The sequence below is a fragment of the Amblyraja radiata genome, chromosome 22 (genome assembly GCF_010909765.2).
Source record: "Amblyraja radiata isolate CabotCenter1 chromosome 22, sAmbRad1.1.pri, whole genome shotgun sequence".
NCBI classification, from domain to species: domain Eukaryota; kingdom Metazoa; phylum Chordata; class Chondrichthyes; order Rajiformes; family Rajidae; genus Amblyraja; species Amblyraja radiata.
In genome coordinates this window covers 9,688,947-9,709,486 of record NC_045977.1, presented here as the reverse complement: position 1 = coordinate 9,709,486, position 20,540 = coordinate 9,688,947, and the positions used below count along the sequence as shown (strand labels likewise).

The window sequence follows — 20,540 nt, the reverse complement described above, 5'->3', positions numbered from 1 at the left end:
CTGTCTCACTTGGACATCTCTTATCTGGCATGCTCTGTATCGTTGCTGTACAGCAATGGCAGACCAGCGTAGTTTCTTAAAATACTGACGCTGTTTATACATCTGATAATAAGTCTGTATGACCTTGACAGATTTATGCATGCCCCGCAGTTGCCTTCAAACAAGCATTCCACGGTAGGCTGCCTGAAGCAGTACAACGCTTCTGCGTACCTTAATGTAAGTTTTGCGATCACTTTCCATTTGAAGGTGTGCCCTATAATGGGTTTGTACTATTATAGCTGCCAATCTCATTGCTTTGTATTGACGGTATACTCTGTGCCTTCTAAATGCTGCTTGTATTACCGTTGCTGCCTTCTGTTTGTTCCGGATTTCTCTCCGTACCTTCATACCCCTGAATGCAGTTTGAATAGCTAGGGTTGCCCTTTGGATGGCAATTTCTCTTTGCCTTTGACTTCTGCCATTTTGCATTTGCCCTTTGTCCCTTAGCACTTGACCTGTGTCCCTTTGCACTTGACTTGTGCCCCTTTGCACTTGACCTTTGTCCCTTTGCACTTGACCTTTGTCCCTTTGCACTTGACTTGTGTCCCTTTGCACTTGACCTTTGTCCTTTTGCACTTGACCTTTGTTCTTTTGCACTTGACCTTTGTCCTTTTGCACTTGACCTTTGTCCTTTTGCACTTGACCTTTGTCCTTTTGCACTTGACCTTTGTCCTTTTGCATTTGAGCGTTGTCCTTTTGCACTTGACCTTGGTCCTTTGAGAGACTCTCTGCCCTCTTTAGTTCAGGCTCCTTGCCTCTGGACACCCTTGGAGGTTTTGGCGCGAAATGAGCCATTAAAGCCTCCTTACACTCCTCATACATTTTATCTGTGGGTTTTGCTGGCAGCAGTAACATGCGTAAGGTCTGATAACCCTCTCTTCCTAAGCCTAATATGAACCATGCTCTCTTCTTCTCCTCTGCAGCGATATCATTGGAAATGAAACAAGCCTCCAAGACTTTGGTCCATTTCTGAAAATTACTCCCATAATCTAATTGGGGCACGTTTCCTACAATTTGAAAAGCCATGCTACCTGTTGCTATTCAGGTGCACTATCTTATTTTCTCACTATGTATTCTGCACTAGACTTAATCCTTCTACACACTAAGAAGTGATCCAGCCCACTGACTATTACTAATTCTTATAATAGATTTATACTATTAACCAACATTTCATGTTAATAGACATTTAGAACATTTTAACCATATTCCTGCTATGCACACAGATTTACTATTAATAACAGTGACCAATGCATTACATCCAAACAGTCCCGCTTTTACTGTGAAGGAATAGTGAACAACGTATTACATTCTACAGTCCTGCTTTTACTTTGATGGATTTCACTGGTCCAGCTTGTCGGCCTATGGACACCAGTGCCTTCTCGACCTCTCGAGCTGTCCCCACCGGTACTTTTGCTGCTGGCCTCGCCAGACCTCCACTGTTGCTGCTTTTGCCGGCTCCTCCGGGCTTCACCGTTACTTTTGCTGCCGCTGGCTCGCTGCCAAGTCGACTACTGCTAGTTACTGCTGCTAGTTCCCGCTTTTCTTGCGCGGACCCGCTTCTCCCTCGGCCGGCTCTCTCCCTCGACTGGGTTGACTCTTCTCCCAGCCGGGCTGACTCCGTTTCGTCGGTGGCTTCACTGGACCTGTCCGTGACCTACCCGGTGCTAGGCCCTCACTCGACGTCGTTGGCAGCTCCTGGGCCTGGCTGTGGGCTACACAGCCCTGGAAAACGTTCGAAGTCGGTGGCAGCTGCTGGGCCTCTTCTGCCCCTTTGCCTTGGCTACACAGCCCTGGAAAATGTTCCAGGTAAGTTGACACCGTCGCTGTCCTGCTGGTTAGGCTTCCAGCTTTTGGCTGCTTTCTTCGGTGACACTTGTTTTCCTTGCTTCCTGTTCCGACCTTTCTTTTCTTTGGCGCCAATCCAAAACCGTTTGGCACCAAATCTTTTGGCTTGGTGCCGTTCCACTTTGTTTCCAAACACAACCTTTTTTTTCTGACAGTCCTTCTTCTTTCCTTTTCTGTTCTTTTATCCTCTTCGTGCTGTTGTTGTGTGTTTTGGTGTAACAATTCACCTAAAACCTATACAAAGACTATTCAGCTTGAGGAATTTGACAAAAGGAAAACTCAGTCTAAAATGAGTAACAATCCGAAGGACGACATCTTGCCACGTAGACACAACATAGAGATAGCCTGACAAAACTCGCCGACTTGTACAGCTGATGTTTTAAATGCAGTCCCCGGCATAGAGGGATCTGCAGGCCTCTCTTGTCCCGCTCGCAAACAACTGCGACACAACTCCGTATCTACAGTTTAAACTGTTAAACAATCCTGTGTGTTGCAAAACAGTCCTGTGGGTGAGTTCACAAACTCTATCCCATCCTCGTCGCCAATTGTAGTGTATTTTGGGTACTTGGAACTGACTCAAAAGAACTCTCAGATACAGGAGTAAACTAACAGGCTTCTTTATTACAGGACGCCACCATGAGTCTCCTCCAGCGCATGCGTCCCCTCGCACAAGACATAACATATGCTAATTACATTATATACATTATACCAGCCATTTGGTTTAATTTTTGATACTAGTTAAATGGAAATGCTCAAACATTCTCTTCCAATATGGATAACATCTCACCCTAGCACTTTTATCAAAGGATGAGATGAACGTCAATTCAATACAATACTCCTTTTGTGCTACAATGTAGATCACCAGGTAGGAGCCGTTTCATTAACCATGAGAACCAACACAACAGTACAATCCTCAAACCCAGATGCAAATATATGGACCACCAAATCAGCCTTATGCTCGGCCTATCATGAAGTAAGGACTCAAAACAAAAATAACAATGTTGTCCTCTAAGCCAGTAGAGCAATGAACTGCAATGGCGGTTGATTAAAAACGCTTCAGCAGGATTGTATTAGTGGATAGGGAAAAAGCAACCTAAAGACTCAAGACAATTAAAAATACCTGCTTGAGTTATAGTTGTAGAGAGATTCAGCACAGCAACAGAACATGTGGCCCAGCTAATCCACACTCACCATCAACCACTCTTTTACAATAATCCGACAATTATGTTTTTTTAAAACCATTCTCCATATATTCTCATCAATTTCCTCTAATTCGCTCACTCACAGTGTGTTGCAATTTACATTGGCGCTGTTGACCCACCAACCCAGGTGTGGGATGTGGGAAGAAACCCTCACCGTCACAAGGAGAACATGCAAACTCTTCAGACAAGTACACAAAGTCGGAATTGAACCCACGACGCTGATGCCGAAGCAGCGGCTCTTCCAGCTGTGCCAGTGTGTGGCTCCACTGAGGGTAATAAACCAAGGGGTTATGGATCAAGAGCTAGGAACAGGGATGATTCTATGGCTGAGGTATTGCAGGGAAAGTCTGCTTAAGACCACACTGAAGTATTGACTACACTTGCTCTTAAAAGCAGCATAACATGGTGAAAGAACTTCTGGAATGACCATAAATTACAATTCTTAGATTTCCTTTTTAAAAACATTCTGTATGCACCAAAATAGATTAGTAATAACTTTTATATAAAGCTGGAAAATGCGCCAGACAAGATGCATTACCAATGAAGATTAGATAGTATTCTTGAGCTTCAGGATGAGTAGTGTAATATTATTACGCTAAATGGCTTACATGGCATTCTGCTTCAATGATTTAACAACTAATCTACTTGCCTCAAGCAATCCACTTGTTAAAAAATTCACTGCTTGTACATTTCCCCTCAGGTATTCTTCCGCACTTTACACATCCTTCTATGCTGAAGGAACCTGTTCATAAGCATCTGTCTCTATCATCGCTTAGTATAGAACCAGCTACCTCGGGTTATCCATCAGTGATTGATTGCTCCTTTGTTTGGTATCTCCTAAATCCTGGACCGTAACATCGACAATTGGGTGCAGGAGCATTGTTTAAGTAAATTCCTGCTCTGTAACTCCCCAATGTGTTTCAACGGAACTACCATCTAATATAAACCACCATATTTGGCCACCATTTTAAGTCAGTAAGCTGTTCTGTGGCATGAAGATAAGACTCTGAACACCATTATTCAACTAATAAGGAGAGCAGAGGAATATTTCATTGGGTTTGAACCCCCTTGTATCACAATTACATCCTTAGCAACATTGTCAAAAACACAAGATTTCAAATGTACACTAATAATATCCCACTCTACATATTCATATCTTATGCCTCCCTCCCATCTCCTCCCCACTGCCTCTGACAGTATCACACTTTGTTTGACATCTGGTATTGGAAGATGTTTTCTCCAACTAAAAGTATCTGCTCATCTCCATCTCTCTCATTACCAAGTGTTCAATTCTGAGCTAAACGCTTCATAAGTCTGATGTTGTATTTTGCAGCAAAAAGAAGCTTGTGAGCACAAATTCACATCAACGTCTCTGTCTTCACTCTGCCTCAACACGTCTGCAGTGTCAATTTTTATCTATGTCTTGTTTACGTCTAAATTCCCACTTCCTCTATTATTTGAGCTCAACTGTGTTACCTTTAATAAAATTTACTCCTTTCAGCCATCAACCTATATTCTTGCTGACATATATTGACTCAGCAAGGTATTGACTACCAATAGCTTGATTTTACAACTTTCCTTCTTGATTAAATACAATCATGCTCTCGTCCCTTCTGGTTACAAATTGACTTGCCTTCAGCTGCCTTGGTCATAAACTCTGGAATTCTCCCCACAAACCCCACTGCCGCGCCATTTTATTCTGATCATTAAGATGCCCTCAAAACTATTGTGAATCTGAAAACAGGCTTCACTTTGTTCAATGTTAAACAAAAAACGTTGAGTAACGACCAGATAATAATGTACCCAATAGGCCTAAGTTCACTTGTGGGGATGGGAAGGGTCTCGACCCGAAACGTCACCCATTTATTTTCTCCTCAGATGCTGCCTGACCCACTGAGTTACTCCAGCCTTTTGTGTCCGTCTTTGGTTTAAACCAGCATCTGCAGCTCCTCTCTACACACTTCATGTAGTGGCGATTGGTTGTCAATGCTGTGGATAAATAGTTCCAGGGAAAAAAAATACATGGGCAGGAACAGTGGACTATTTGGTACTCAATTCAACCACACCAATGGATATTTCAATTGAATGGCTCATTTCTCTTAATCAAGAGCTACAGCAAGAAGTAGAGTGTTCCATGGCTGCCATTAATAGTGTTCTACACTTAGTCAATGTGCACAGCACCTGGCCATAACATTTATTCCCTCTCCAAGCAGAGTTGCCACTTGATACATTTATGAATCACCCACACAAGCAAAGAGAGAACTAGTTGTGAGATACATGCTCTAAGTACTGTCAATAGCTCCAGTCCTTCACTACCTAACAATTATATATTTACCCTCCGACATGTTTGCTTTGCTCACATGCAGTTAGAACCATCTGAACAGCATAATCCTACCTAGATTTTGCCTTTTAAGAAAAACTATTACTCCATGTTAAATAAATCAAATTGAGTTTGGTTTTAACTAAATACCTGTTTTATTCTAAACATGGTAGCATTACCATAATTACTTTTTTTTAAACTTTATAGTGATAAACATTAGAATAACCTTCAAAAACAAACTGCTTCCTGATCTAGACTGACCCATGTCAAATGAAACTTTTAGTCCATTTTGGATAAATTGGCACCTTTTAGCCAAGTCAGTCTTTCATGAAAATAATTTGATTATATTTTTCATTTTAGCTAGCAGAACAAGAATGTATTTTTCACTTTTAAATTCCAAGAAAGAAATATCAGAACCAAGTCATTAAAAAAAAAATCCTAAATTTGCTAGTTTGATTTGAACAAAGAACTTATCACAAAAGTATGAGTGTAAAATTCACAACTTGACAAATGAGAGGCAGGCAAGAAGTGAGGCATGATGGAAAAACTGAAATTAAAATAAAAAGTATTACACATCTAAAACAGTCAGATGTTGAACTTACCCCTGAACCCCAACAGTTGGCCTCGGTGTAAAACTACAGCTGGAGGAGGGAAGGCAGAAGAAGAGATTCAGAGAGGGAAGAGTGGAGGGAAGGTCAGAAAAGCAGATCACACACAGCCATCAACGGAAGAACCTTGGGGTTAGGAAGGGATCGAAGAAGGACATGTGCACTATGCTCACTGATTAAAAGTATTCTCTCTGAGAAAGTTAAAACATTTCTTAGATAATAAACCTCCAAAGTGCATTTTTGGTTCAAACTATTCAATAGAATTTTTTTTTCAAAGAATATCAAATTATCCAATATAATGAAGGAATTTCAATTATGTAGTTGTTCTACAAGGTATCATAGCTCTCGTCTGTTCTGACTTCGCTGGCTGTGGCTCTGGCAGTGGTGAAGGTGCTATAATGGGTCTGATCATGGATAAGGAAGAGCAATGAGCCTGGCTTTCTAGTCATGTGCAACTACACCTGGTGCATTTGCTCACGCTGATGCTCATTGAAAGCCAGGAAAACAGCCTGCAGTCTAAGCCTTTCGGCCTCAACAATCCATGTTGGTCACGAACCACAAAGTCCCCAGGGAGCCACTAACCAAGGAGAATGTAATTGTTTTGGAAGAGGAAAAGTGAATGGGAAGCCAGGAAACTTGCAGAAATTAGGAACAAAGGGGTATTACTGAATGCAGTCAAGCCTGTGAACATTCAAATAATTCCATCATAATACTTCCACTGTTATTCACTTCAAATAAGGATCCAGACATGAAGTTACAGTACACTATTCCCAAAACTTATCCAAAAAATAACTCACATACACCATTTCAATTACTAACACAATAATTTAAATCAACATTTCCAATGCACAGAAGATGTAGTTGGAGACTGCCAAATTTTAAGTCTTCTTCTTATCTGAATCTTATTTGGAATTGGGATATCAAAGCCAGTTGCCTGACCTGACTTCTTGCACCTTTGATTTAACATAACTTTCTATGGTTTGATTAGAGTCACAGAGTCTTAGATACAGCACGAAAACAGGCCCTTCAGCTCAACTTGCCCATGCCAACCAGGATGCCTCATCTACACTAGTCCCACCAGCCTGCATTTGGTCCATATCCCTCTAAATCTTTCCCGAACATGTCCAAATGTCTTTTAAATGTTGTTATAGTCGCAGCCTCAACTACCTCTTCAGGCAGCTCGTTCCACATACCCACCACCCTCTGTGAAAAAGTTGTCCCTCCTATTAAATCTTTCCCCTCTCACCCTCAGCCTATGTTCTCTGATTCTTGATTTCCCTACTCTGGTTAAAAGACTGTGCATTAACCCTTTTTACTCCTCTCATGATCTTATATACCTTTATAAGTTCACCCCTCACCCTCCTGCGCTCCAAGGAATAGGGTCCTAGCCTGCCCAGCCTCTCCCAAATTAGTTCCAAGAATATATTTAACTCGTAACCATTTGGCAATTCTGGTCTCCAGTGCTTGATCTCTATGAAGGATGAGAAACCTAGGAGATATCACAGTAAACGGAATTAATTCATCGCGTATATTTATTAGAGATACTCGTGATTTAGACCAGAGATACAGCGCAGAAACAGGCCCTTCAGCCCATGCCAACCAGAGATCAACCCGTATGCTAGCACGAACCTACACACTAGGGACAATTTACAATTTTACCAAAGCCAATTTACCTACAAATCTGTACGTCTTTCGAGTGTGGGAGGAAACCAGAGCACCCGGGCAAAATCCACGCGGTCATAGGGAGAACGTACAGACTCCGTGCCAACAGCACCTATTATCAGGATCAAACCCGGGTCTCGGCGCGACAATGCAGCAGCTCTACCGCTGCGCCACGGTGCCACCCGTGATTCCGCTGAAGCTTCAAATAGGATGAATCTCTCAATCCTCAGTCAGTTTAAATGTTAGTTAAATTGGTTGAAAGATGCAGACTCGTGTTTCTACTGCATTTGGTCTACACTTAAAGCACTGTTAAGTCTACAGTTCTGAAACTGCAACCTTCCAAACTTTACATCGATGTATTAAGTGACGCAGATACGCCTAATATCCAATAACTATTGATTCTTGGTGCCAAGGTATTGCCCAGTCTTTGTTCATTGCTGATCCCCTCAGCTCCAAAGTCATCATTTCAATCACTTTTCACAAATGGTAACAAGCATGCCATGCTTTGTATGGAAGTATACTGTAGTGATTCAAATTAGTTGACAGTATATTAACTATCTATATGGTTGGCAGAAGGTTCAGGAGGGAAGGTTCAGGAGGGAGGACTTTAGATGCTTTGGGATTGGATCTGCACAAGACATAGGGCTAGGGCCAATATCATCGTAGACGGATTTGATGTCTTGTTTTGCCGGGTGTGGTGTGTTTAAGACCAGCCTGTATGCAGGATAGTAAGCTGAACATAGATTAAGAGGGTATAAGAGTTGAGATGGAAACAGAAGGCAGCAACTTACTTAAAGAGGTGGAACAAACAAAGAGTGGAAGAGTAAATCAGGCTGGCTATGAATGAACGGAGATATTTGAACCTGAATGTAGAGTACATAAGGCAAATGTGTGAAGGACATTGTTAGCATCTGGAAATATGTATTTGGGAAGGTGCAATGGGGATGCACAATAAATGGAAAGTTAGGTGGAGGAGTAAGAATAGAAAAACCTTGGTACATGGGTCCACAGATATTTAATGGTAGAGGTCCTGTCTAACAGTGGCTAATCTGGCCGACAGAATATTATGTTTTATTAGCGGTGACACAGAATATAAGACAATGAATGTTGTGATTAAACTGCCTACGACACTGTTGAGGCCTAGCTGGAGCACTGTGTACAGTTCTGAACATTACATTATTGTAAAGATGTATTATACTGTAAAGGATGCTGGAGAGAATCGCAGACATCAGGAATGGAACATTTTAACAAAGGGGAAAAACTAGGTAGGCTGAAGACTTTTTTTTTGAAACAGAGATTAAACTATGAAGGGCCTAAATAGAGTAATTAAAAAGGACCTATTCCCTTCTGCCATTGGGTCAAAAAGCAACCGTTCATATGGCACCATAACTGGAGAATGAACATTAAGAGAATAAGGAAAGATGTTTTCAACGAGAGGATGATCAGGGAAGAAGTCCATATCATAGTTAAAACATATTTTAGCGCTTTTGATGAAACACAATTTGCAGAGCAAATTTAAAAGGTGCTCTAGAATATTAATAATTTATCAAAATTGCGGTAATAGTTAAATGGGTTGTGAATTGTGTTCCTGCATTTGTAAAGCTCTGTATAAATTCACCAGAGTACAACATGCAACTGAACTGGCATGTGGCATATTTGACTCACATTTGCAGTGATGGTAGGTGCGATTAGGTTGGGAATCCATTTTGCAATTGACATGAACACAACGGGCCAAAAACACCAGCTTCTGTGCCATAAATGTTGGATAATATGGTTGAGCAAGTCCTGCACAGTTGCCGTTTATTTTTGCAGTGATGGGATACAAAGATACAGAGAGAAGAATTCTCTGCAAATGAAGAATCCTCCATCCTAAAACTGCACTATGAATACATCTAGACCTGTGAATCGGAAAGTGCTTGGCGTTGTTCAGGCAACCACAGAATGACGACAGAAGGATTTCCCATCAAAATTCTCAAAAGCAATCCATTTGTCAGTCACAACCAGTCAGTATTGGTTAGTGCGGGCAGTGTTTAAGCAACCAGGAGAAAGTTAAAATAACTGTACGTTATAAAGAAGGACCATCATTAGTAACAAGAAAAATACATTAGGACCGCAAGCACACAATTATTCATCCAGACAGATGCATGCACCCATGCACATGCTCACACACAAGAAAGTTGTATTAGCAGCCTTTAATCGAATGGCATTCAAATAATCAATTACTTTCTAATCGTCAAACTCATACTTTTTATTTAATAGGTGCTTTAGAATATTAATAACTTACCAATATTATACTAATAGTTAAATGTGTTGTTGTGAATTGTGCTCCTGCATTTGTAGAGTACACCAGAGTACAAAATGCAACTGAACTGGCATATTTTACTCAAACAGGTTGGGTTCTGAGATTAGGTATCTTTGGTCACTGCGAACTGAAGTTTACATCAAACTTTACACTAATGGTCTGGAATTTGCTTTAAAAAAACACATTTGAATCATCCAGTGTTATTAATATAAAAGTGAGCAGCAATCTGTGACCCAAGTGAGCTACCCTGTGAACTGAGAATCATGTGCAGCCTTGCCAACATCACCGCTTCACCATATCCATAACCTGCCCAGCAGCTCTGTAGTGTCGCAGCATCTGTGTATTAACATTGAATTAATCCATTCATTTACCCGCATTTTTATTTTATCTGTTGCTCTCTCTATTTTTCAGTTGCATTGGTTAAGCAGACACATTCTTGGCTCGCTACGTTCAGCAAGATCCAAGATGCCCCTCACTGTCAGCTGATATTCCAGCAAACTCACCAAACACAAATAAATGTCCTGCTTCCAGAGACTTTTAGCCAAAGATAACTACATTTTATTCATTTTGTGCTATTGCATATTGGCTACTTGTGTTGTATTTATTATGGTGAAGCGGTGATGTATTTTAACAACTTGAACTGACTGTTCAGATCAGAGTTGGCTCAGCTCTGATTGAATATTTAAACCCCGGGAGGTCGTCCCAAGATTGGCCATGTGAGTAAGGGGAGGACACCTTTCAGCTGAAGGAGGCCAAAAACTATCTGGTCAGAAAACAAAACAATCCAGAGATGCAACTCATTTAGGGAGGTGCATAAAAGCAATGGAATACAAAATAAGTGGCAGAATAATGATGAATGTGGGGAAAATCTACACTTTGTACATCAACAGATGTACATGCACAGATAGCATGACAAGGAGAGAAGGTGTTTAATAAAGCAATGTTTTGCTTTATCAGCTTTGGCAGAGAGAATAAGAGCTTGGAAGTGATCCTAGAAATGTATTCCATAGTTGTTGGCATCCACAGAGCGAGAACATGTACAATTCTGGTCACACTGCAGGGAAGGTGTGATTACATTGGCAAGGGTACAGACGCACCCTTGGTGCTCAAGTGCCAATTGAATTGACTGTGTAAGCCTGTACTGAATGCCACCTCAGCCCAGGCCCCCCACTCATCACAGGTCAGTCTTGCGTGATGGGGATGTGATGGAAGGAACTGCAGATGTTGGTTTAAATCGAATATCTATAGACACAAAATGCTGGAGTGACTCAGCGGGACAAGCAGCATCTCTGGCGAGAATGAATGGGTGACGCTTCGGGTCGAGACCCTTCTTCAGACTGCGTGATGTGGAGTCAGTCATCCATCTGCCATCACCCTGCAGGGATGAGACCCACTTTCAGGATCCCTCGAGTCCCCCAACTGCCCACACACATATAAAACCTCAATTGTCACCCTGATGTGAGGAGAATGATAGCTATCTTCCTTGTCAATCTCCAATCCAAAATCTAACCCCAGCATGTGATGCATGCAGCATTTCCCTGATCGTCAGGGACAACTTTAACCCAAAACTAGATACTGCTGATTTTGATGAAACCCACCTAGATCAGAAGTTCATCCATGGCCAGCTCGAAACTGATAACTTGACATCACTAACACTGAACTTGTTACAGCTTACATGTTATTTTTAAGCTCACAGTGAATCCTAATTCATTTTAGGCAGCCCTAGTTAATAGTCTATTTATTTTTTTTTAATTGACATATATTATTTTAAAGCATTTATTTGTAGACAACATTTTATATTGAATAATTTGTTTGTAAATGAGATGAGATCAACTCTTGCTGGGTAACTCTGGGATGCACGGGACATGCAGATGCTGGGATCAGCACACCGCTGTGTGGTCTTGGCTGCCGAGTTGAATCAACTCCTTCTGCTCATCCCAGCATATTCCCGCATGTAAACCTGCAAACTACTGATTTACATGATTTCAAAACACTGCAGCAGATGATGCCTTCTGATTTTGGAAAGGGTCCACGCAGAAGAACTCCAATGTTATCAATAACCTTTCGACTTGGAACTAGAAATGTATTGGCAGCACCTACTCAGAAATGTGAAAGGATGATATTGAAATACATATATAGTGCCAAATATATTCACAATTACAGTAGAACATTTAAATATTCAAGAGACACATCTGGAAGTATAAATGCTGAAGAAGGATCTCGACCTGAAACGTCACCTATTCCTTTTCTCCATAGATCCTGTCTGACCCACAGAGTTACTCCAGCTTTTTGTGTCCATCTACACTTTTATGCTCATGATTTTATTGGAGGGGAAAAAAAACCCTTCTGCATTCAAGTAACGCTGAAAATCCCCACTACTTTCCAAGTCAGACCGTAACAACTTACTTTCAGTCAATGGGATAGAGATGACGACTCCATTTCCAGTTCCTACCCAAAGCCGGTTTCCACCAATAAGCAAAGCTGTGATCCGCACAAAGGAGAATCCCAATTTCCCGGTTCCTGACAATTACAGTACAGAAGAATTAGTCATCGTTCAGCTCATAATAGCACACGAGAAATGTAATAAGCAGCAGTGATTTAATGGCACCTTAAATCAATGATACTTCATTGTCACACAATGTCACACAATGCTCACTACAGACTTTCCAAATCACGTACAGTGAGTGAAATGCTTTGTTGCGCACACAACCGGTAAAATCACACTGCAGACCTCACCTCGGCAGCTCACAAGAGTCACCACATGTCTGGCACCATTTCTGCAGCATCAATTTAAATATAATCTATTGAAAGAAGACTGACGGGTGATACTTGCCTAAATATGCTGCAGGTATTTACTGAAACCCAGCCAATGCCCCACCATCCAGAGAAATTGTGTAGAACTGTTCTCCTGAACCAGAGATGAACGTTCACTGAAATTCAGGGGTACTTTTTATATACTTTCACTCATTTGTATCTATAAACCAGTCTAACTCCAGGAAACTAAACACATTAGTTTAATCATTTGGTTAATATTTGTGTAAGCTATGGCACAGGAATAAAGTCAATGTTTAAATCAGTAACATATTCAAAGTATCAGGGCAAAACCATACCTAACATCTTACTGACATAAGGTTCAATGTCAACATCCTGTAAATGCTGATGTGTGTGTGCATGATAGAGGCGCAAAGTGGAATCCAGGCGAATTGATATCCAGACCCCATCTCCGATCCATGCCAACTGGCGCACCTGGCTTTCCCTTCGTGGATGGGCATCAAAAGACTTCTGTAGGAAAGTGAGAGTTTGCAATCAGTAGATCATTCCACAATTGCAGCTCCTTCAAGAATGACATTGAGATCTTGTATTGTGACTAAAACCTTGACAACTTTCTCTCAAACATCTTGCTGCACCAGCATCAAAGAACTACACACTTAAACGCCCTGTCCCACGGTACGAGTTCATTCCAAGAGCTCTCCCGATTTTGCCATGATTAGAACTCGGAGATTTACGGTAATGGCCACTCGTCGGTACTCGGGGCTCTCGTGGACATTTTTCAACATGTTGAAAAATCTTCACGAGTCTTCCCGTGCTTACCTGCCGTTAGCGAGTCTTCCCGAGTACCTGCCGTCAGCATTACGAGCCGCTAAGAGACGTCCCCGAGCTCCGACGTACCCGCTATGTTCATTCTCCGTGCTTACCACGAGTTTGATTTTTTTTAAACTCGGGAGTGCTCTTGGAATGAACTCATACCGTGGGACAGGGCTATTACTGGAAACAAAATGGATTAGGTGATAGAGAGGGTTAGCCGACTTGGCCTTTCACCTCTGGGAACTGAATCAGAATCATAAACACAGGTTAATAATTTTCCCTTCTGCCAGCTATTATGAATTCAATACAAGGCCATTTTTGGCAATACCAATCTGATTCCCAGGGCAATATGGAGTGTTTCTACAGTGGTAGTTACGGTACAATTAACAAGACAGTAAGAATCTGGTAGTGGAAATCTCCCCACAAAGTCACCCAGCCACATCCTGGGCCTGGTGCACCTGGTGCACCTGTTATTACCTGTGCACACGATTACACCATCAATGTGTGCAACGCTCCTCTCTACATTACTGACACAGGCTGAAACATAATCTGCATCCTATAGCATTGAGTTATAACTCCCCGTAAAGGAAGAAACACTGAGGCCGATCCACAGGACGTGAATTAATGAGCCATGACTGGGGCATCACAGAACCCGTCCGAGTTTTCAGTGCTGTGTGTATTTGTTCCATTATTACTGGTCGCACAATGCTCACTACAGACTTTCCAAATCATGCACAGTTCAGATATGCTGCACTTTCTGACTGAATAACGAGTCTGTGCCTTGCATTGGCATTGATTCACTCACAACACGAGTCAAATGTAGGCATTTGTGAGAGAAAGTGTACATAACGCACTGAGACTTCCCACCCCCACCCACCCCTCCACACCCACCCAGACCCCTCCACATACGCCCCTGACCCCCACTGCCCAAATCTGCATTTCCCACTGCTGCACAAAACTTCATAACATAGAAATATAATTATACTGGTAAATAGAGACATTTTATGGATGGTTAAAAATATTTTTATTGAGCATAAAGCAGTCTCAGAGTTCTGTTGGCCTTAATAAGCCACCAAAGATCTTCCGTTATATTTAACTACACACGCAGTGATAACTGCATTACAACTTGTTCGGTGTAAAACAAAATTGGTTCAGTAATCACTTTTTCATCCCTTTTTGCTGTACTTAATAGCTGAAGCAGAGAACCTAGATGGAAATGGAACTTCAACGCATTGGATACCATCAATGCTGAATTGGCTGCCTGTCATACAATCTGTCTCACTTTCTCTTCCACAGAAATTGCTTTGGGCAAAATCATGGAGATTGATTCTATACTGCATGCATCCTACATTGCATGTTTTGCAACCATCAAATTATCCACCTATAACAATCTTCAGGAATTGGCAGGTGAAGGTAGTAGAATTGAGGCATCTGGAGTACATTTTCACTTTAGTAAGGCAAACCAGGGTAGGACTTGCACAGTAAATGGTAGGGCCCTGGGCAGTGATTGAGAGGAGAGAGAGAGAGAGAGAGAGAGAGAGATAGGGTGCAGGTACATAGATGCACGAGAGGATGATGAAGAAAGCGTTTGGTCAGAGTACAGAGTATAGGAGTTGAGACATCGTGCTACAGCTGTACAAAATATTGACAAGCCCACCTTTAGAGAACTGTGTACAATTCTGGACACCTTGCTGTAGGCAAGATGTCATTAAACTGGAAAAGAGGCAAAAAAAATTACAAAGATGTTACCGGGCCTGGAGGATTTGAGTTATAAGGAGAAGTTTGGATAGGCCGTGTCTTTTTATCCCAGGGCTGTAAGAAGCTGAAGGGTAACTTTATAGAGATTTATATAATTATGAGCCACAGGGTCTTTTCCCCAGATAGGGGAGTCTAAAACTCACCTTTATTAAGGGCCTGTCCCACGAGCATGCGACTGCAAGCGGCAAGCGTGACCTAACGTGGTCGCTTGAGCCGTATGGCCTCGCGGGGCCGGTCCCACTTCGATCGCCGGAGCCGTATGGAGTTGTGCGGAGCTGGTCCCGACATCGCGCGGAGCTCCGGAAAACTGACCGTGTTAAAAAATTCCGCGCGGCAACGACCTGCCAGCCCGCAGCCGCATTGAGGCCGTACGTACGCGCGAACTTCCCGCGGACTTCGCTCGAACTTCACGTCACTCACTCGACCTCTGATACAATTATAACATTAAAAAGACACTTGGATAGGTACATGGGTAGGAAAGGTTTGGAGTGGGATAGGGAAGTGGGACTATTGTGGTTAGGCAAGTTGGTCAGCATGGATAAGTTGGGTCAAAGGGCCTGTTTCTGGACTTGATGACTGTAACTAATGGCCTTATCAACGATAAATACATGGATGGACTGAATGGTCCATTGCAATATTTGCTTAACTTAACGAGTATGGTATTCAAATTATTTTCTTGTGTGACCTAGATTTCATTTTCCAATTCAATTACTGAAAATCAAAATTCAAAATTACCACCTTGGCTGAAATAAGAGTACATTAATGTTAAACAACTGAATAAATGTTATCTTAACTGTAACTTAAATGTCGGTTTAACCATAGTTCCCAAAATTAAGTATTTTAATATGGAGAATACAGTAGACAATGGATTATAATATTTAATTGCTGAAATGGACAGGTAACATATCAGGTCTGGACTGTTCTTCAGACTGAAAGATCCCAAGCAGAAACATCTCCAGTCCATTCCCTCTGCAGATGCAACCCGACCCGCTGAGTAATTCCAGCACGGTGTTTTACTCAAGGGCGGCACAGTGGCGCAGTGGTAGAGCTACTGCCTTACAGCGCCAGAGACCCGGGTTCAGGTCTGAACTGTGACTGCTGTCTGTACAGAGTTTGTACGTTCTCCTCGTGACTACGTGGGTTTTCTCTGAGATCGTCCGTTTCCTCCCACTCCAAAGACGTACAGGTGTGTAGGTTAATTGGCTTGCTATAAATGTAAATTGTCCCTAGTGTGTGTAGGATGGTGCTAGTGTATGTGGATCGCTGGTCAGCGCGGACTTGGTGGGCCGAAGGACCTGTTTCCACACTCTATCTCTAAACAATCGAAACAATTTTCGTATCTGCATTCTCTTGCACCTCAATATTTCATTGCTGTTTGCTTACGAGGATGAAAACATATTGCATCATTTTCCTCCTGCTATTATTCAAATCCCCAGAACTGCATCAATCTCAAATTACTGTCCATCCCCAGATTATGAATAGGTTCTTGGTTCTTGGTTTCTTGGTCCTCCAAAATATTCCAAATGGAATTTAAACTGGAGGTGGTGAAGGGAGGGCTTAAGCCAGAAAAGGTTATTGGGAAGAAAGAGCTACTTTAAATTTAGTTGCATCTGGTTGGGTACTTTTGTTCCTTTGTTGCAGATGTCCCACAGTTTAATTTGTCCAACGGTCGAAAATAAACATAAGGCACTTGATATGGTGACTTTCACCGATGCCTTCTGTAACGAATGGCATCAAAAGCACATAACACTGATAGGAAACAATTACTGAAAGTGGAGAGGGAGAGGAAACTAGTTCTGCTGGGTGTATGTATGTATGTATGTATGTATGTATGTATGTATGTATGTATGTATGTATGTATGTATGTATGTATGTATGTATGCATGTATGCATGCAAGATTTTTGAATTTAATAATGTTATGAGAGTTTGATTGTATGAAGGGCCATTCTTAACCTGGGGATGGACTACATGCCATCAAGGTTAAAAAGCTATATTTAAGGCATTATTAGCTCTCAAGGGTTAAATTCACGGAACTCCATGACTAACAGGTTTTCCTTTGGTTTATAGCAGGATGTCTGAAACATCCACGTATAAACAACAAAAGATAATTTGATATTCCAGAGACTGTGCACAATGCAGATTTATCACTTCTGCTGCCGAAACACTTTTCTTTCATCTCAGCAAGGTCACTGTCAAAATAGGCTGCTTGCGAGATTGGAACACAGTCGGTTTCATTAGAAGCTTCTTCTGGGGATAGGGTTTTATAAAGAAACAGTAGGATGCATAAAATCAGGAAGCTGTGAGGCAGTAAAATGCTGCAAGGCGGTTGCAGAGATGGGGAAGGGTTGCAAAAAGATGGCCTCTGTCTTGTACCACAGCCCAGAATGCTCAGGACTAGTTAAGGGAAAGTCCAGTGGGATACAATAGAAAATCCATCATTATTAAGTCATTACATGGAGAAAAGTACTATTAAGTAAATCCCACCATAACTATTATTCTAAACTCCCATTTTACTGTGGGATTAAGCTGTAAACGACCACAATAAAACTTCTGAGCATCAGCCAAAAAGAAAGAACTTTGTTCACAGACACCGAAGATAGACAGAAAACACTGGAGTAACCCAGCGGGTCAGGCAGCATCTCTGGAGAAAAAGAATAGGTGACGTTTCGAGTTAAGAAGGGTCTCAATTACTTTTCTCCAGATGCTGCTTGCCTGCCACTCTTAACATTCCAGATTATACAAATTGATTCAGGGAAACATGAATCCACCAGCATAGCATTGAATCGCAGAAAGTATGTAAAGCTAACGTGGTCATTACTAATATTTTGAAAATGTACAACTTGTGTAGCTCCAGCAATAAAGCCTCTTAAACAAACTCCACATCACTCAACCTGCACTCAGCCCTGCTAGTTAGTGCGTTTCTGAAATTTGCCCGTAAAAGGCAGCTACTATTTAAACGGTACTCTTTCCAAATTAAATCCTGGAATTGGACCAGCTGACATGAAATCAGTTATTTGCATAAAGCACAGCAGGAAGGAGGAACCAGGGATAAAGAACTGTAATGCCTCTAACTAATCCATTATTTTTATTCAGAAATGCGAGGAAGAAAAACGATTAAAAAATACACGAATAAAATGAAATTATTTTATTTTCTGTTTTCTACTGTTGAGTCAATTCATTATTGAAACTAACCGGCGTAAAAAAGGAATTATTTCCATCAAACACATAAGGCGTAATTTTAATTTGTTGGCAATATATTTCCAATCCCGTTCTGTGTTATTGATCTAAGTTCCACCAGCATAGGTGCCCAACGGCCTGAAGAGTTGCATCTCTGGCTGTTGTGGGAGAAATATTCTGGGGGCACAGACAGAGAATTTAAATCTTCGCACCTCAGGTGAGATGACAAATGATTGCTGGACAATCATGAAGTAGAGAAGGGAGAAGTCTGGTAATTACAGGCCTGCAAGTCTAGAGTCAGTGGGGTGGAGGTTATTTGGAGGTGGGATTAATCTACACTTGGAAATGCAGACATTAATCAAAGAAAGCATGGCTTTGTGAAGGAGGACATCCTCTCTGACAGTATGATTGATTTTTTTTCAAAGAAGTAAGAACATGTATTTATGAGGGCAGTTGGATAGATATAGTTTACAGTAAGGCTTTTGACAAGGTTCCATGTGGGAAACAAGGGATTTCTGTGCAGATTGGTAGAGGGTGATGGTGAAGAGTTGTTTTTGTGACCAGCAGTGTTTCACGAGAATCAGTGCTGGAAATCTTACCGTGTGTTCCATACATTGACCAATTGGCTATGAATAACATACAGTAAACCGTCATACATAACTGATTTCAGATATAGCGGCCCGAGGCTCCCCTTGCACTGCCCCCCCCCCCCCCCCCATCTATCGCCAGTTAGCCGATGCCTGGCGCCACGTGGCGGGAGCTTCCAGCTGTGGGAGCAGAGAGAGCGAGCAGCATGAAGGCGGCATGAGTACCGGGCCCATCCCTGAAAACACCCGCGTGTGGGGCAGCACGCTCTGTGGCGTCCCGGCCTGCGAATTCCTGCTTATTTAACCCCCCCCCCCCCCACCTCCCCCACCGCTCCCCTCCACTGCTGCGTTACTTCCCTCCCGGCCTTGGGTCAACCTTTACCCCACTCACTCAATTATAGCGGACAAACAGCAACAATGGACACCCTCCCCCGCCCTCCCCCCCACCCCCCGTGGCACTTTATAGCGAGGGTTAACCGTAATTAGAATGTCCATATGTGGTGTGAAAACTGACAGTGTTGCTAACAGTGAGGAAGATGCCACTGGGAGAGGTACACTGATATTGTGGTACATGTCTGTGTCAGGAAGGAGGAAGTGTCAAGATACCGATTCATGTGGCCTGATGGGAACTATCCTAGATGCTACGGGAAGCAAGGAAGAATGTCGCTGGGACCCTATCGGAGATTTCTGCATCTTTGTTAGCCACAGGTGGGGTCCCAGAGGATTAGAGTATAGCTAAAGTCATTTCCTTATTCCAAAAGGACGGAGGAAATCGTGTGCGGACGTGGCGTCGAAGGACGAGAAGCCGAAGCAAAGAAGTGGAAGCCAAATTACCGAACGGAAACGAAGCCGAAACGCCACGGCTTCAGCGTCTCATCGTTCAACGCCACGTCCGGGTACCGAGGAGAAGGCCTGAAAATTACAAGTCTATGTGCATGATGTCATGATGTCAAATTATTGAAAAACATTCTATGGGGCAGGATTGTTGTTCACATGGTAAGGGAGGGACAAATTAGGAAGAGTCAGCATGGTTTTGTGCGGCAGAGATCCTGCAATATAAATCTGATTCCGTTTCCTGAGGACGTAACAAAGAAACATGATGAAAGGGGGGTGGTGGACATGGTTCACGTGGACTTTAACAAAACTTTCAACAGTCCCACGGGGTTGGCTGGTCCACAATGTCAGGACACATGGGATCCAAAGATGTGTTGGCAAACTGGGTCCTAACTTGGCTTTGTGATAGGAGGCACAGACAGCAGTCGAGGTGCTTTTCTGGCTGGAGGTTTGTAACAAGTGTAATGCAGGGGTTGTGCTGCCTCATGTTGTCTGTCATAGAAACATAGAAAATAGGTGCAGGAGTAGGCCATTCGGCCTTTCGAGCCTGCACCGCGATTCAATATGATCATGGCTGATCATCCAACTCAGTATCCTGTACCTGCCTTCTCTCCATACCC

The 20,540-nt window shown here is 42.3% G+C and overlaps 1 protein-coding gene across 10 annotated transcripts in view; it reads right to left on the bottom strand.

Annotated features, from left to right (window-relative positions):
- Positions 1-20,540, bottom strand: part of mapk8ip3 (mitogen-activated protein kinase 8 interacting protein 3) — a 187,120-nt gene that overhangs the window by 15,398 nt on the left and 151,182 nt on the right. For 7 of the 10 annotated variants that reach the window (XM_033040352.1, XM_033040357.1, XM_033040353.1 and 4 more), the window contains 3 exons: positions 13,089-13,260; positions 12,385-12,498; positions 6,009-6,047 (listed from right to left, as the gene is read on the bottom strand). In XM_033040352.1, the coding sequence (XP_032896243.1) occupies positions 6,009-6,047; positions 12,385-12,498; positions 13,089-13,260 (325 nt within the window). The remainder of the gene's footprint in view (positions 1-6,008; positions 6,048-12,384; positions 12,499-13,088; positions 13,261-20,540) is intronic. The other 3 variants (XM_033040356.1, XM_033040361.1, XM_033040362.1) reach the window with 1 other exon arrangement.